The sequence below is a fragment of the Zootoca vivipara genome, chromosome 2, assembly GCF_965207765.1.
Source record: "Zootoca vivipara chromosome 2, rZooViv2.hap1.1, whole genome shotgun sequence".
NCBI classification, from domain to species: Eukaryota; Metazoa; Chordata; class Lepidosauria; order Squamata; family Lacertidae; genus Zootoca; species Zootoca vivipara.
In genome coordinates, this window is record NC_142584.1 from 107,947,343 (window position 1) to 107,965,470 (window position 18,128).

At 51.0% G+C, this 18,128-nt stretch overlaps 1 protein-coding gene across 4 annotated transcripts in view; it reads right to left on the minus strand.

The window, feature by feature from the left end:
• Window positions 1-1,204: 1,204 nt before the first annotated feature.
• LOC118081113 (mediator of DNA damage checkpoint protein 1) overlaps window positions 1,205-18,128 on the minus strand; it is a 32,573-nt gene continuing 15,649 nt past the window's right edge. For 2 of the 4 annotated variants that reach the window (XM_035107302.3, XM_035107303.3), the window contains exons 5-15: window positions 16,406-17,874; window positions 14,578-14,673; window positions 13,566-13,652; window positions 11,225-11,692; window positions 9,588-9,655; window positions 8,939-9,490; window positions 7,884-8,018; window positions 4,897-5,079; window positions 3,105-3,233; window positions 1,674-1,784; window positions 1,205-1,565 (exon numbers count right to left, since the gene is read on the minus strand). In XM_035107302.3, coding sequence (XP_034963193.2) covers window positions 1,311-1,565; window positions 1,674-1,784; window positions 3,105-3,233; window positions 4,897-5,079; window positions 7,884-8,018; window positions 8,939-9,490; window positions 9,588-9,655; window positions 11,225-11,692; window positions 13,566-13,652; window positions 14,578-14,673; window positions 16,406-17,874 — 3,553 coding nt within the window. In that variant the 3' untranslated portion in view covers window positions 1,205-1,310. Of the gene's footprint in view, window positions 1,566-1,673; window positions 1,785-3,104; window positions 4,620-4,896; window positions 5,080-7,883; window positions 8,019-8,938; window positions 9,491-9,587; window positions 9,656-11,224; window positions 11,693-13,565; window positions 13,653-14,577; window positions 14,674-16,405; window positions 17,875-18,128 lie in introns of those variants that run through there. The other 2 variants (XR_015948491.1, XM_088663436.1) reach the window with 2 other exon arrangements.

Sequence of the window (18,128 nt, forward strand, 5' to 3'; positions counted from 1 at the left end):
CTCACAACCACCAGGGATCGGTGATCTGGGTTAGGGCCTGCTATTTACTTTTTTTAAAAAAGCCATTCATATCATTGGTAACTGTTTCAAGCAGGCGAAGGCAACACAGCATATTTGCCGGACTACAACTCCCATCATCCCTGACCCTGCTAGCTAGCTGGGGTTGATGGGAGTTGGGAGTCCAACCATCTCTGGAGGGCATGACAAGGACAAAACTAGTTCTTGTATGGTCTTGCCCTTTAGGCATAGCTGCCAAGTCTCCCGCATTCCCCGGGAAACCCCCGTTTTTCCAGCTGTTCCCAGCTGAAAAAACAGATTTTTTTGTTTCCCCCCGGTTTACTTACCGGCCGGGGGAGGCTCCTTCTGCGCATGTCTGGAGTCTCTGGACATGCGCAGAAACGTTTTCTGGCGCGGCGGCCATTTTGGAACTGGGCGGAGCATGCTCAGAAGCAACTTTTGATGCTGCTCTGTCCAGTTCCAAAATGGCTGCAGCACAGTGGCCATTTTGGAACTGGGCAGAGCAGCATCAAAAGTCGCTTCTGAGCATGCTCCGCCCAGTTCCAAAATGGCGGCAGCGCTACTTCTGGTCTACTACTTCCGGTCCCATCCCTTATTTTCCTGGAAGGAACTTGGCAGGTATGCCTTTAGACACACTTGCTTGTATTGCTTTTGTACTAATGAAGCGTGTCAAAGATGGGCTTTCCTTATAACCATGAGGGGTAGCTCTTTCTTACTACAGTGGTACCTCGCGTTAAGAACTTAATTCGTTCTGGAGGTGTTCTTAACCTGAAACTGTTCTTAACCTGAGGTACTACTTTAGCTAATGGGGCCTCCCTCTGCCGCTGCCGCGCGATTTCTGTTCTCATGTTCTTAACCTGAGGTACTATTTCTGGGTTAGCGGAGTCTGTAACCTGAAGCGTCTGTAACCCGAGATACCACTGTACATCCAAAACCTATCAGAGAAAGGGCTCAGAACTCGTGTTTGTATTGTGATTGGATTGGATTTGTTATCAATTGGGATGTTTTTAACTGAAAATAAAAATTATTTATAACAAAAAAACTTGAACCTGCTGAGGCAGAACTGCAGAAAGCCCTGCATGAAAACAGTTCGCCTTCCATACAATCCCCCCCGCCCCCTGGCACAGCCACAGGAAATACGCACACCCTCCCTTTTCCGCAGATACACAATTCCAAAGGAACCAGGTTGCTTTTTATACCCATTTTATTGACAGTGGTAAAAAAACAAAACACAAGAGAGTTATTTACAAGTTTAAGGCAACGTTGCCATGTAACGGGGCTGCGCTTCGGTATCAATGCCGCCTCTTGGCTGTGCTGGGCAAGGCTGTGCTTGCTGGCGCCGCAGCCGCCCTCTTCGTCCTCGTCCTAGTCGGGGGAGTGGCAACGGAGGAGGCGCCCATCCTGTCCAGCCGGTGGGCATCCATATCAAGCTTCTGCTGCAATATACCTGTCAGGATGAACTCTGCGTTGGCGATGGGGAGCTTGGCATCCTGTGCTGCTTTGCAGCGGGGCAGGTCTTCGGGACAGGAAATCACAACGCACTTGTCCTTAAGCAAATAAATAAAAAAGGTTGAGAGTCAGGTCTCAAGTATCCCTTTTGCCTCAGCATTTCTGCCAGCGCCCCACAGGATGCCATATAAACACGCACTGCTCACCTTGTAGGCTCGAGGCATTCTGGGTAAGAACTTCCCGCCGCCACACTGCACGATGTTCCTCATGTCCTCCAGCTCCAGGTTGACGTTGGGCGTAACGTGGATCTCATAGCCCTGGAAGAGAAAGAGACAGGTCTGTAGTGTGTCAAAGGGGCATGGGAACCCAAATCTTAGCGAGGAAGGGTTGAGCCAGAATTGGATTACGCCTGCGACTCAAGATTAAAGCTTACGTCATAGAAGTGATATATAATGAATGGAAAAATATGTTTTAAATAACGTTGGTAAAAAAAACAACAACCCAGAAGCTTTTCTTTTGGGAATTATAGGGACAGAAATACCAAAATTGTATAGAAACTTATTTTTGTCTGCTACTACAGCGGCAAGAATGTTACTTGCCCCAAAGTGGAAAGAAGCAGAAGTCCCAGAAAAGGAAGAATGGACACAAAAACTCATGGAATATGCAGAAATGCTGAAACTGACCGGAAGAATAAGAAATCAAGATAACAAGCTTTTTTTATAAAAGAATGGAAATGGTTTATTGAATATTGACAGATAAATTGCAAACAGATAAAAACATTGGCAGGATTAATGTAATAACCTGCAGTTTTATAAGAATATACCATCTTTACAACAGGTAAAGAAATGAGTAAATTAAATGAATTTGGATATGTAGAAGATAGGAAAAATGAATTTAAGGAACCGCAGAAAGAGGGGGAAGGAAGTCAAATTTTGAAATGTAAAATTGATTCTAAAACTAATAAAAAGTATAAATTTGGAAATATAAAGAAAAAAGAAAGAAAGCTTACACCATAATGAAATGTGTTAGTTTTTTAACAGAATTAGCAAGGCTCTAGGTCAGGCATCCCCAAACTGTGGCCCTCCAGATGTTTTGGCCTACAACTCCCATGATCCTTAGCTAACAGGACCAGTGGTCAGGGAAGATGGGAAATGTAGTCCAAAACATCTGGAAGGGCCGAAGTTTGGGGGTGCCTGCTCTAGGTTGTTTCTCCTGCAACAGACCAATATGGCTGCTCCTCTGAAAGTTGGAAGACATTTTATTTCTACTCATCCTAATACTATAACACTCCTCTATGGGGAGGAAATTCCACCCCTCAGGGCCTGCTTTTCAAGGGCAGCGGAACTACCAAAGGGGACCCCTCTACCGATCTTGCCCCCAACCTCCCAAGGAACTGTAGGGAAGGGGTGTCACGGTGCCAACTCGCTGTGGCCTTACAGCCTGCACGAAGTGGGTGGGTTATCCATTTCTTTCCCCGCTGTGTATCAGAGAGAAATTCAAACTGGTGCAGAGTCCTCCCCACCCCGTTCCAACAGCTCTGGCGTTGGGGAAAATCCTCTGCCCGCTTTGCTGTGCATACCTGGCTAGGTAGGCCTGTGGGCGTGGCCCAAGGCAAAGGCTGCTAACCGTGACCTCACCTGGAGCACACCTCCCGCTTGCCGGGCCTTCTGCAGCGACGCGGAGAGCTTGAACTGGAAGTATTCCTCCTTCTCGGGGTCGGAAACGAGGAAGCTGTTCGGGGCCAGGAAGAAGGAGTTCTGCCGGCTCTGCAAAGAGAGGAAATAATAATAATAATAATAATAATAATAATAATAATAATAATAATAATAATTTATTGATACCCCGCCCATCTGGCTGGGCCTCCCCAGCCACTCTGGGCGGCTTCCAACAAACATTAAAATACAATGATCTATTAAACATAAAAAGCTTCCCTAAACAGGGTTGCCTTCAGATGTCTCCTAAAAGTCTGGTAGCTGTTTATCTCCTTGACATCTGACGGGAGGGCGTTCCACAGGGCAGGTGCCACTACCGAGAAGGCCCTCTGCCTGGTTCCCTGTAGCTTGGCTTCTCACAATGAGGGAACCGCCAGAAGGCCCTCGGTACTGGACCTCAGTGTCCGGGCAGAACGATGGGGGTGGAGACGCTCCTTCAGGTATACTGGACCGAGACAATTTAGGGCTTTAAAGGTCAGCACCAACACTTTGAATTGTGCTCGGAAACGTACTGGGAGCCAATGTAGGTCTTTCAAGACCGGTGTTATGTGGTCTCGGACACTCCCAGTCACCAGTCTAGCTGCCGCATTCTGGATTAGTTGTAGTTTCTGGGTCACCTTCAAAGGTAGCCCCACGTAGAGCGCATTGCAGTAGTCCAAGCGGGAGATAACTAGAGCATACACCACTCTGGCAAGACAGTCCGCGGGGAGGTAGGGTCTGAGCCTGCATACCAGATGGAGCTGATAAAACAGCTACCGTGGACACAGAATTGACCTGCGCCTCCATGGACAGCTGGGAGTCCAAAATGACTCCCAGGCTACACACCTGGTCCTTCAGGGACACAGTTACCCCATTCAGGACCAGGGAGTCCTCCACACCTGCCTACCTCCTGTCTCCCACAAACAGTACTTCTGTCTTGTCAGGATTCAACCTCAATCGTGGGGAGGTTGGAGAATAGGCAGGGGAAACCGCTGAAGGACCACCCCCTTCCCCTTAAAGGAGGCCGCCGCACACAGCCAACTGCAGAAAGGTATAAGGCCCTACCATGATACCAACTGCTCGTTGGTTCACCAACACAAGGAGAGCCCTACTGGATCAAGCCAATGGCCCTTCTAAATGGTCTCAGCCCTGTATACCTGAAGGAGCACCTCCACCCCCATCGTTCAGCCTGATATATAAAAACATAATAAAACATTACACACGTCCCTTTTCAGGGCTGCCTTGAGGTGTCTTCAAAAAGTCAGATAGTTGTTTATCTCGACATCTGAAGGGAGGGCGTTCCACAGGGAGGGCGCCACCACCGAGAAGGCCCTCTGCCTGGTTCCCTGTAACTTTGCTTCTCGCAGCGAGGGAACCACCAGTAGGCCCTCGGAGGTAGACCTCAATGTCCAGGCTGAACGACGGGGATGGAGACGCTCTTTCAGATCACTGCTATGGATCCTGATCGGTCATCAAAGGCAGCAATACACAGTATTCTCTCCCAGACTACTCCCTGGAGAATAAAATGCCACTGCCCCCCCCCCGGCCCGGACTGCAGGAGTGGTACGTTCCTACTGTAGAGCAGAAGTAGCCAATGGCTATAGATATGGTTTGCCTACAGCTTCCATCATCTCTGACCACTGGGGCTGATGGGAGTTGGAGTCCACTGGCCCTGGAAAGGCCCCCTGGTGGCTAACCCTACCCCAGAGGATTATGGGAGGAAAGTGAAGCAGCTCACCTTCTCCAGCCAGCTGAGGGTCACGATGGGGATGCCCCGCGCCATCGCGCACAGGAACTTGACCGTACGCCGGATGCGGTCCGTCACCAGGTGGGTGCAGTCGAAGACGGACTCTGCCAAGGAGCCGCCCAGCTCCGTCACAATGTGCTCCCCTTCTTCGCCGGTCCCGGCCATGAACAACACCTGGGAGGGGCAGCAAGAGAAGGAAAGGGAAGTCACTGGGGAATATAACCCCACCCTCAGCATGCAGCCACTGGCAAGCCATTCAAATCCACGCTTCTCAAGCCCTATAGAACAGCCCCTTTTCAACCTTGGGTCCCCCAAACGCTGTCGGACTACGACTCCCATCATCCCTAGCTGGCAGGACCAGTGGTCAGGGATGATGGGAGTTGTAGTCCCACAACATCTGGGGACCCAAGCTCAAGAAACGCTACTGCAAAACTTGGGCCACGACCTCTTCTGATTTCCCTTTGTGTGTCAACACAAATACGTGAACAAAGAAACCGAGGCACGGCTTGCCGATAAGCTTCCTGTCACACTCAGCGGCCTGTGGATTGGGCTCCTAATCCAATGCTGACAGGAAAAGAACAGAAGAAGACATTTTCTATGACCCCTTTGGCACTACTATCTCCCAAACCCACATCAGAGATGGGGAACCTGATGGCCCCTGGATATTGCTGGACTACCAACTCCCATCATCACGCTGGCCTAATGGGAACAAGGCCAACAACATCTGGAGTACCACAGCTACTCTTCTCCTGCCATCCCCGGAGTGGTGGTGGAAGCGATTATTTTTTTGCTCTGTTTCTTTCCACGTTCCCTCAGGGCAGGTTTTCTCCAACTTGGGTCCCCAAACTGTGGTTTGACTACAACTCCCATCATCCCTAGCTGGCAGGACCGGTGATCAGGGATGATGAGGGCCACAGCCCAACAACAACCAGGGATCCAAGTTGGAGAAACCCTGCCTCAGGGGTACAGGCCAATGGAAGGCCGGAGCCAGCGGTTGGCATGAGCCAGAGCCAAAAGTGGATGGAGAAAGGGCTTCTCTCTCTCTCTTTTGCCCAGCCTATTTTCCCTCTCCCTCTGCCGCCCCCTGATCCCACTTCCCCCCTCCCCGTGGCCCACACGAAGCAAAGCCAAGGACCGCAAGACCTAGTATGTAGCAACAACTTCTTCCCCTGTCTAGCCATCTACGATCCCCTCCCCTTCTTCTCTTGCTTCCCTTGTGTCTAGACCAGGGGGTGGCCGACCACTCTGGCCCCACCTGCCCTCACCAAGGCCATTTTTATGCCCCAGCCCAGCCCCACTGATTTTGCAAAATACAGTGGTACCTCTACTTACGAATAACTCTACTTACAAATGGAGCTCCGTCCGCCATCTTGGATGCGGTTTAGATAGGATTTTTTCTACTTACGAATTTTTAGATAGGGTTGCTTCGACTTACGAATTTTTTCTCCCAATGCATTCCTATGGGATCCGACTTACTAATTTTTTCGACTTACGAATGTGCGTTCGGAACGCATTAAATTCGTAAGTAGAGGTACCACTGTAAAATAAAAATAATGCAGTAGACACAGCACTGGGGCTGGCAGAGCCCAGTGCTATGGTAGGGTTGCAAATTTCCCCATCCCTGGTCATCCGATTACTTGTCTGATGAATAGAAGAGAAAGTGATAGTCTTTCCTCAGCAGGAATACAGATCTGCCGAGGATGGGGGGTGCCAAAGCTTACCTTCCAAGTTCCGGACTGCAGAATCCAGGACCGGCAGCCATTTGACACCGGAAGTTGCGTTGATGTAACTTCCGGTGTTGCTTTGCCCTTCTATGGGCACCAAAAATGGCCGCCGGCGGCTTCGAAAGTCACTTGTACGCAAGACAGGAAGTGCGCCGACGCAACTTCCGGTGTCGCTCCGTCCATCTATGGGCACCAAAAATGGCCGCCGCCAACACCAGAAGTTACGTCTATGCACTTCCGGACATGCGTAGATGCGACTTTTGAAGCTGGCGGCGGCCATTTTTGGTGCCCATAGAAGGGCAAATCGGAAAGGAAAAAAATGGCCGCCGGCAGGAGAAAATAACAGAGAAAAACGGGAGACGAAGTGATACGGGGGACCACCGGGAAAGGGTAAATAAAAAAGGGGTTTTCCCGGGGAAAAGGGGAGACTTGGCAGCTATGGTGCCAAAGTGAGGCAGTGGGGTGATGACAGCCATAGGAAAGGACAGACAAGGGGCCACCTGGCCTAAGAGGGAAGCGAGGGAGCTCTCAATATGCACAAGCCCTGCAAATTTTTGAAAGGTCTGTGGCTAGCCAAAAATGTATACATGCATTAAACAACGGAAGCACATGCTTTATTCTCCGACAAAAAAATAAAAAAACATTGTGAAATTAAAAGTGCTGAACCCTGGGCTAGATTGTGCCCACACGTTTATTGTGCTGCATGCAAGAAAACTGCTCTCACAGTAACAATGCGAAACTTCATATAGCATTTTGCACGTTTCTGTACAAATACGAAATGGTCTGGACATTTCAAAGTCTTGATGTACTGTCCGTGTTATCTCTGCAAATGCCATCTTGGATTAAAACATTATCCAAATGCCATCTTGGATTAAAATATTATCATTATCAGAGGCAATGCCTTTGACCTCAGTATTCTTGGCCTGTCTATTAACTGTGCAATCGGTCTCCATTACTGTTTGACTGCAACAAAAACCATTCCTGTTATTTTAATATTATTTTAATATTTCTATGAAAGTGGTGAAGAACTTACTGGTTTTTACAAAATATTGATAGCTTTCCCCTGTTTACATTCCACTTGAGTTCAGAAGGTGGATGCTTGGATTAAAAAGTCATTAAGTAAAAAATATATAAAAATATGCACAAGCTACTGCTTCTATGCCAAGGGTGCCAGACCCTAAGACCCCAGAGCTTTCCCTCTCAGGGTGTTCTCCTTCCAACCTCTTCCTCCACCCCAAAACGTGTGTGCAGTACCTTTGGGACAGGACTGCCCAAGACCCCCGAGTCCTGGGTTTGTCTCCGGGGCTGGTTTCTTCTTCCCGCTGGCTTGCTCTCTGTGCTCGGCTTCCGTGACCTCCTTCCCGAGGATGGAGTGGACTGCGCTGGCTCCTGGGGAGAAGGGAGGCAAGCAAAAAAATTGAGGAGAGGGTCACACCGAGACAGAAAAGTTTGCTGTCTTAGCCAATCCTTTGGCTCGCAAGCCCCTCCCCGCCACAGGAACATCCCGCCTCCTGGTTGTCAAGGCCCAACTCTCCCTGCCTACAGGTTACCAAGGACTATCACACCGGAGCCAGGATTCACACAAGAGGCAAGAATAAGCCAGGTTTACCAGGTTTACTGCTCAGCAAAGGAGCATTTTCCCTACAGGAAAGGCGCGGGCAGGATTCTGGAAACCAATTACACTCATGCATCTGGCTTCGTTTTAAGAACAGGCTGCCCAACGGGATTCTGAAAAGGCCAAATCCAATTTAGCCAGTCATCTTTAGGGCCAGACATGAGACCGGCTCATCCAATAGTGTCACTAAAAGACCTACATTGGCTCCCAGTACGTTTCTGGGCACAATTCAAAGTGCTGGTGCTGACCTTTAAAGCCCTAAACGGCCTCAGTCCAATACACCTGAAGGAGCGTCTCCACCCCCATCGTTCCGCCTGAACACTGAGGTCCAGCGCCGAGGGCCTTCTGGCAGTTCCCTCACTGCGAGAAGCGAAGCTACAGGGAACCGGGCAGAGGGCCTTCTCGGTGGTGGCACCCACCCTGTGGAACGCCCTCCCATCAGATGTCAAAGAGATAAATAACTACCTGACAATTAGAAGACATCTGAAGGCAGCCCTGTTCAGGCAAGTTTTTAATGTGTGACATTTTAATGTATTTTAAATTTTGTTAGAAACCGCCCAGTGGCTGGGGAAACCCAGCCAGATGGGTGGGGTATAAATAACAATTTATTTATTTATTTCATTGTTGTAAGCTCTGTCTGTGCTTCTGCTGTAGCTCTGTCTGTGCTTCTTCCTCCTGCTGCTCCCTTACCCACCTGCCCAGATTTGGCTTCTTTCCCAGAATCCTTTGGGCTGGGCATGCTCACTGAAGAGCAGCTCGACCTCCTGCTGGCCGCTCGGGTCCTCGGGCGCGGGGCCTCCTGTTCTTCCACAGACTCGACGGCTGTTCCCTGTTTCCCTCGCCTTGGCCGCTCCCTGGGGCCAGGGCTGTCTACGGCCGTTGGTGGCCCTTCCTGAAGCCTGCTGGTGGCCCCCGTTTTCCTCTGCGAGCCCCTGGCTCGGCCTTGGCGCGAGGTGGCTGCCGGCTCCCTGTTCTTGGCCTTCTTGCCTAGGCTTGGTCCTTCTTCTTCCAGTGGCTCCGACTCCTCTTCCGGCTCTCCCATAAGTTGGGTCGGCTTCCTCCGGCGCCGAAGCCCCTGACGCCTGGCGACAGGGGCCTCCGGTTCCCTGGACTCGCCCGCATCAGCAGATCCCGCATGGCCACGGGTCGGTCGCTCTGGTACGGGAGCTGGGGAAACGGCACTGCTGGCGGACCGCAGACCGCGCCTCCGTGGGACAACAACAGAGGCTGCCGGCTCCTCCAGCACCTGTAATACGAAGGGCGATTAAGGCCTACAGGAGGTATGCGGGGAAATTCAGAGGGAGGGAGGAATGAAGGGCTGTAGCGGCCAAGTCCAAGCCCACCTGCTCAGAATTCCTTGCTTCTCCTGCCGGAGCCGAGCTCCTGTCTTCCGACTCCACGTCAACAGGAGCTAGGGAAGAAGCAGAGTGAAAAGCCGTGAGCAGAGTGGCGCAAACTTCCACTCCAGCCACCAGGAGGCAGCGCCGACTGAAGGATCGAGCTGGAAGGAGATCTCTGATTCCAAAACACGAACCCCACTAAACCCCGGCTCGACCCTCCCTGAGGATTCACGTAGAGTTGAGCCTCCCAGGCTCGTCAGCTACTCCTAAGTTGCAGGAAAGCAAATGGAAACCCACTATGGTTTGGACTCTGTCACCGCTAGTTTCCCTGCGAAGCCCCACTGGGTCTGCTGTTTGGAGACAGGGCCGGCTCCCGCATGACAGACCCTTAAGAAATCCTCCAATGAACAAACAGGGGGTTCCCCCCCACCATGAAGGGTTGTTGCCCAAGAGGAAATCTCTCACTTGGACTACTGCAATGCGCTCTACGTGGGGCTACCTTTGAAGGTGACCCGGAAACTACAACTAATCCAGAATGCGGCAGCTAGACTGGTGACTGGGAGCGGCCGCCAAGACCACATGACACCGGTCTTGAAAGATCTACATTGGCTCCCAGTACGTTTCCGAGCACAGTTCAAAGTGTTGGTGCTGACCTTTAAAGCCCTAAATTGCCTCGGTCCAGTATACCTGAAGGAGTGTCTCCACCCCCATCGTTCTGCCCGGACACTGAGGTCCAGTACCGAGGGCCTTCTGGCGGTTCCCTCGTTGCGAGAAGCCAAGTTGCAGGGAACCAGGCAGAGGGCCTTCTCGGTGGTGGCACCCGCCCTGTGGAACGCCCTCCCATCAGATGTCAAAGAGAAAAATAGATACCAGATTTTTAGAAGACATCTGAAGGCCTGTTTAGGGAGGCTTTTAATGTTTAATAGATTATTTTATGTCATTTTTCTGTTGGAAGCCGCCCAGAGTGGCTGGGGAAACCCAGCCAGATGGGCGGGGTATAAATAATAATTTTATTATTATTATTATTATTAATTATTATTATTATTATTATTATTATTATGAAGCCAGAGAGAACGTCAGGCAGCCTTGCACAGCCTCTTTCCCTGTGATAGCCAAGTGCTACTTCACCCCTTCCCTACCATCCACACAATTCTCATATATACAGCAAACCCCTCTTTACTCGGACTTTTGATGTACTGTATATTTTTAGGACCAACCCAATTCTGGAGATTGTATGCATTTACCCTGGTTTGGGCGTTGTTGTTTTTGATTGTCAAAGCCTGCCCTGGGACCTAAGAGCTTCTGCTGCTGGTGGTTATTTAATACACACAGAGAGGGAAAGATACACAATTCACAGGCAAGGAAGCGATTCCAAGAGGAAGTATCCAGGGAGCAAGAGGTGGGTCTGCTGTCAGACGACAATAAGCAGTGTCTCCACACACTTGCGATAGCCATATCTGCAATTGGGGCTCTTAACTCTCGGGGTTGTGGGTTCGAGCCCCACGTTGGGCAAAAGATTCCCGCAATGCAGGGGGTTGGACTAGAGGACCCTTGTGGTCCCTTCCAACACAACAATTCTATGATTCTCTTTATTGGACGACCAAACACTCCCCAGCCTCCAGCCATCCCCTACTGCTCACCTGCCTCGTTCTGTGCCTCTAACTTCACTTCAGTGCTTCTACCTTCGTGGGCTGTCACACCCTCCTGTTTTGGGCTCCCGGAGACCTCCTTCGCCAATGTCGAGGGTTGACTTCTGCCAACAGAGGGAATCTGCGCTGCGTGGATCAGCTGGGCTTCCTCTTCCTGCTTTTGCTGCTGGGCAGCAGCGCCCCCCGCTGGCTGTGATGCAGGCTGAGAACGGGGCAGTTGTGGGGTGCTGGTCCCTAGGCGGCTGGCCACCTGTTGCCCCTTAGAGGCCGACCCTGAAACTATCATCTGAATCGCCTGCTCGGACGGACGCGGCAAGATTAGGTCTGTATCTTCCTCCTCTTTGCCGAGGAAGTCCTGAGTGGGATCTTCTGAGAGTCGCCCGGGGTCCTGGCAGAAAGGCTGAGTGGCTTCCATCGCATAAGCATCTGAGTCGTCATCATTCAGAAAGGAGCTGTTCTCTGTGCAGAGAGAAAGAAGAGAGGCGATCCCAAGACAGTGTTCATTCTCCCCTGACTCTGATCTAGGGGATGGGGGATCTTTGGCCTGCCAGATGTTATTCCAAAAGCCTCAACCGCTGGCCATGCTGCTTGCGGTTGACGGGAGATGTAGTTCAGCCACATCTAATTCTCAGCCCCTAAATCAGGGGTCCCCAAACTAAGGCCCGGGGGCCGGATGCAGCCCAATCGCCTTCTCAATCTGGCCCACGGACAGTTCAGGAATCAGCATGTTTTTACATGAGTAGAATGTGTCCTTTGATTTAAAATGCATCTCTGGGTTATCTGTGGGGCATAGGAATTAGTCCATTATTTTTTTCCAAAATATACTCCGGCCCCCCACAAGGTCTGAGGGACAGTGGACTGGCCCCCTGCTGAAAAAGTTTGCTGACCCCTGCCCTAAATCCTCTCACCACGGCCTAATAGAAAAAAAAACGGAGGTGCATTTTAAAGTGGCCCTTTGACTAGCGTGATGACGGGGTGGGGTGGGGAAATCGACCAAGAGTCTTGCAGCAACTCAAAAGACCCGACAAATGGATAATGAAGATGATGGACTATGCGGAAATGCCAAGGCTGACTTAGAAGATCAGGCACCAAGATGATGATGAATTCAACAAAGAATGGCATAACTTTATAGAATACAATGGTACCTCGGGTTAAGAACTTAATTCGTTCTGGAGGTCCATTCTTAACCTGAAACTGTTCTGAACCTGAGGTACCACTTTAGCTAATGGGGCCTCCCGCCGACGCCACACGATTTCTGTTCTCACCCTGAAGTAAAGTTCTTAACCTGAGGTACTACTTCCGGGTTAGCGGAGTCTGTAACCTGAAGCGTCTGTAACCCGAGGTACCACTGTATATTAAAGAACACTGTAAGCACATAAAAAGTTAGCAGGATTGACATAGCACTTGTAATTTAAAACGGCAAGGGATAAAATTGAAGAGTAATAATTTAGATAAATATAATTAGATGCAGGAAAAAAAGGGAAGATAAATTTTGGAAGCCATGGGAGGGGTGGGGCGAAGTCCGGTGGTTCAGGGAACCCCATAAATGTATTGATATGGACTGTGGTTTAATGTAAACAATTGTGTGTGTGAAAATAAGAAAGAAAGAGAAAGACCCAACAAATTTTATTACAGTCATACCTCAGGATACGTCCGCTTCATGTTGTGTCTTTTCAGGTTACGGACGTGCTGTAATCCGGAAGTCCCAGAACGGGTTACTTCCAGGTTCGACACGTCCATGACCTGCGCGGATGTGCAGAAGTGCTAAATTGCTCTTTGCGCATGCGCAGAAGCACCGCATTGCGTCACGCATGTGCGCAGATGCGGCGCTTCATGTTGCGAACGGGCCGCCGGAACAGATCCTGTTTGCAACATGAGGTACCACTGTACAATCTTTCATGGGCTAATGCCCAGTTCATCTGTGCAAATCTCTTTACGTGCATTTATACAAATATATTTTCCTGGTGGTAAGAAAACTGGGATAGGGACAATTCAAACAGAGCTGACGAAGAAGACAATCTAATCTGCAAGAGTTTATGCCATGAGATTTTCAGCAAGATCTTTTGCTCCCTTACATGATGCTGCCCCTTCTCCCTTTGCTCACCCTCATGCCTGAAACCACCCTCCAAAGTTTGGATCCCCTATACCCATCAGCCCCAGCCAGCATGGCCAATCAGGGCAGGCCCAGACATTCGGTAATCAACCCCATTAAACTAAACGGTGGATCATGTAGACTGTAAGGACTGAGGCAAGTGGCACAGTCTGGAAGAATTCCATCTGGACAACCGTGGGGAAGAAGCTGCCATGGGGACACGGGTCAAGGTGGACTCACCTTTCGCAGCCCGGAGTCTGCATGGCACAGAAGGAGACTGAAAGACAAATTCCTCTGCAGCCACTTCTTTGAGAGCACAACTGGCCCCTGGGTGGAGGGTGGAAAAGACAGGAAAGGTGTTCAACCTTTTGAGAGGCTCCAATTTTTATATACAGTGGTACCTCACAAGAAGAATGCCTCGTGCAGCGAAAAACTCGCAAGACAAAAGGGGTTCGCGATTTTTTTTGGTGACTCGCAAGACAAATTTTTCTATGGCCGTGCTTTGCAAGACGACCTTTTTTCCTTTTTTTTTGGTTTTGGTTTCCTTGGTTTCCGTCGCGCTTCGCAAGACGACATTTTCGCAATACGAAGCGACTCCCGGAAGGAATTCATTTCGTCTTGCGAGGCGCCACTGCATATTAAAAATGTGTTGGACCTGTAAAAGGGTGAAAGAGTATCGGGAAATAATTCATAATGAACTGGGGAAAAAAATTAAAAGCACATTTACCAACAAGGCTTTAAATTGGGGCTACTGGGTGCCCGGTGTATCTTCCTCTGGTAGGTGGGGGGCAGGGGGCATTCAACAGTCAAGGTCCTCTCTTTTCTACATATTCCCCCCCCACACACACACACTGATGCTGCACACAGGCCTCCCGGACGGGACATGCACACCAGCCGGAGAGGGAGGGAGGGAGGGAGGGACGCCCGGCTCTCCGCCACCGATCGCCTCCTCCTGCCTTCCCCCTGGCAGTGGGCAGGCTGCCACCCCTACCGAGCCATGGCCCCCGCACCTCTTCCCTGGCGCCCTCCAGCGCCCGGCGCTGTGGTTCCCCGCGCCACTAGCCTCTATGGCTAAGACGGGCCTGGCTGCACAAGACCAGCACTTAGAAACAACAGACAATGTTGGTGCTTATAAGCTAAGGCCCAAACAGCGGCCACACAGAGTCTCACGTGTTTTCTCCAGAGAAGCCAGATTCCTCAACCGTTACCCCTGCAAAAGCTGCTTCACTCGGAATCCTGCAAAACTCCTTACCTGCTGCGGAGGGATCTCTTGCCTTTGCAGCCATGGGAGAGGAGGTCTCGGCAAGCAAGAAACACTGGGTGTCCTGGAAAGCCAAGTCGGGCTCCTCTGGGGGGGGATGAGAGGGGAAGGGGGAAAGAATGAGCTTTTTGTTTCTGATGTCAAAGGCGGGTGCGGCCATGCATATGCAAGCCAAAATGGCGGCATTCCCACAGAAGCGGGAGGTAATCAGGTTGGCTGAAGTGCAAAAAGCCCTTAGGAAATGAAAAAAATAGTCCAATGAAGGCAGAACACACTCAGTGGGTTAAGCAACACTGACTGATTGCCAGCGGGGAATGCAAGAGAGTATCCAAGGCAGAAGGCAGGGCTTTCTGACTTGAACACCGGCGCTCGGCATTGCCGCCTTTCCTGGTGGGTCCCACCTGCGAACCTGACACCCAAACAGGCACTGCTCCTGCTCAGTGCTCAGAGCGTCTCCACCCCCATCGTTCAGCCCGGACACTGAGGTCCAGCTCCGAGGGCCTTCTGGTGGTTCCCTCCCTGCAAGAAGTGAGGTTATAGGGAACCAGGCAGAGGGCCTTCTCGGTGGTGGCGCCTGCCCTGTGTAACACCCTCCCTTCAGATGCCAAGGAAATAAACAACCACCTGACTTTTAGAAGACATCTGAAGGCAGCCCTGTTTAGGAACTTTTTAATGTTTGATGTTTTATCATGTTTTTAATATTCTGTTGGAAGCCACCCAGAGTGGCTGGGGAAACCCGGCCAGATGGGCGGGGTATAAATAATAATAATAATAATAATAATAATAATTATTATTATTATTATTATTATTATTATTAAAGGGTTGCAGCTGCCAAGCCCCTCTTCCTTGGCTCTGAGCAGGCACAGGGAACCTTTAGCCCACCACAGCTTGTTCAAGAACAACCCTCATCAGTCCCTAGTACAATGGCCAACGGCCAGGGATGCAGGAAGTTGCAGTTTGGGAACACCTGGAGGGCCAAAGGTACCTCACACCTGGCTCAGAGCTGCTGAGGGAAAAGCAAGGAATTGAGGAAAATATACTGCCTGAACCAGGCATCCCCAAACTGCGACCCTCCAGATGTTTTTGCCTGGCCTGAACAAACCTGCTTCCCCATGGATACCTCTCTGGGGCCCATAATGCAGGACAGAAGTAGTCTAAATAAAATACAGTGGTACCTTGGTTCTCAAACACCTTGGTACTCAAACAACTTGGAACCCAAATACTGCAAACCCGGAAGTAGGTGTTCCGGTTTGCGAACTTTTTTCAGAAGTCGAATGTGCTCCGTTTTGAGTGTTATGCTTCCGATTTGAGTGCCACACTTCCGTTTTGAGTGTTACGCTGAGGTCTGTCTGTTTTTGCTATTTATTTTGTGGTTTTGTTTTTGCAGCTCTTTTTTTTGTTTTGTTTTTGTGACTGTGTGGAACCCAGTTCAGCTAACGACTGATTGATTGTGTGCCTGCAGTACATTGATTACTGCTTTCATTTTATGGATCAGTGGTCTCGTTAGATAGTAAAACCCATGTTAAATTGCTGTGTTAAGGGTTGTTTTTAAAAGTCTGGAACGGATTAATCCATTTTGCATTACTTTCTATGGGAAGGCGTGCCTTGGTTTTGGAACGCTTCGGTTTTGGAATGGACTTCCAGAACGGGTTAAGTTTGAGAACCAAGGTACCACCGTAAAATGAATCTAAAGGGCACCTGACTTGTGCAAGGCCCTGCTCAGGACAACTGCACAAGCGCAAACCTGGTACCACATCTCAGGTGTATTCCAAGTCGAAAGAGAGACCCAGTTTTTCGTATCGCTTTACTTCACACCCACCATCCGTGTTGCTGTCTTCTCCTGGGTGGGGCTCCTCTCCTTCTGCGCCTGTATCTTCATCCTCTTTGCAAGGTTCACGGCCGGCGCTCGCTTCCACCGCGGAGCCAGTCGACTTCTTCCCATCCGGCCAGGATTTCACGGGGACCAGCTGCGTGTCTTGCTCTTCCAAGGGTTTCCCGGGCAACGGCTCAGCCTCTCCCTCCGTCGCGTCCGTATCGCTGTCTTCAGCCACAGAGTCCTTGTGGGATGGAGACGCCGCTTCCGCATCTGTGTCGCTGTCCCCTCCTTCAACGGTTCTGGGGATCTTCTGGGGACCAGAAACGTCTGGTTTCTCAAGAGGGATACACCCTCCACTGAGCCCAGCGGCTGTGTGGTCCTCGTTTGGGCCCACATCTGGATTTCCAGCCTCCTCCTCCTCTTCCACATCTGTATCGCTGTCAACAAAGAGAGCAGCCAAGCGTTGACTATCTACAACCTCAGGTTTCCCCAGGGGCTCCTTCCCACCGAAATCGCTGGACCGTCCACTGGCAGCTTCACGACTCCTCTGGGATTCAGCACCATCCCTTACACCGTTGCCCGGGTGACTGTCGCCCGGCAGCGCAGCCTCCTCGATGGAGATCTCTCCCGCGTTTGTCCCGACGGGCTTGCAGCTTGACGGACGGGGGCTGAGAGCAACGTCTGAATTCCCCAGCGCCAAGTCGGCCATTTCCACATCTGTATCGCCACCGCTGTCCCCCGCAGCCTCGTGGGTCTTCGGAATGCCAGCTGGATCCTCCACGTCGAGGGACGGGTCTTCCACATCTGTGTCGCTGTCGTCCTCCAAAGCAGGCTTCTTAGTCCCCCTTCCATGCACATCTGGGTTAGCTCCTGACTCTTCCCCATCTGCGCCACTGCTCCCTTTCTCATTGGGCTGGCGGCTCTCAGGATGCACGACACCGTTGGCCCCTTTGCAGCCAACCCCTTCCTTTATGGGACAGGGATCGAGGCCTCCAGGATTCTCCAGTCCTTCCTCTGCATCTGTGTCGCTTTCTCCATTTTCAACCGGTCGGTGCGCCTGCAAGCCCACAGCCCCAGGGCTCTCTGCTCGCTCTATATCTGTGGCGCTCTCCACTGTTTGGTGGCTCTTCCGACAGGCAGCGTCTGGAGCCCCCAGCGCCGGCTCCTCCTCATCCGTGTCACTGCCCACCTCTAAGTCCCAGCCACCTTCCTTCAGGCCCCCCGACTTCGGCGTTTCAGGGGTGCTGCCCGCCCTCCGCTCATCCTCCACATCAGTATCGCTGTCCGGGTCGGAACTGACGAGGTTCGGCTCCGAAGGGGGTGCTGAGTCGCCGGACTTTGCTCCCGTCTCTGTAGTTCTTGGCTGAACAGGATGCCCCTCTTGGCTTGGTGCACCATCCTGGCTCTCAAGGAACAGGCGCAGGGATGGGCAAGGCGGTTCGCTGCCAGAGGGTTCCTCGCTCTCTTCATCACTGCGGGGTACAAATAACAAGCGGGGGGGGGGAATTAAAACTCACAGCAAGTCCCTCCACTGTAGAACCTGGGGCTCTGACCCATTTACAGCTATCTTAGTCAATGAATCTAACAGATTTTCGTGGTGGATAAAGCTTTTGATGGTAGTGGCCTCCGAGACCATATATCACAGGCATCCCCAAACTTCGGCCCTCCAGATGTTTTGGACTACAATTCCCATCATCCCTGACCACTGGTCCTATTAGCATCCTAT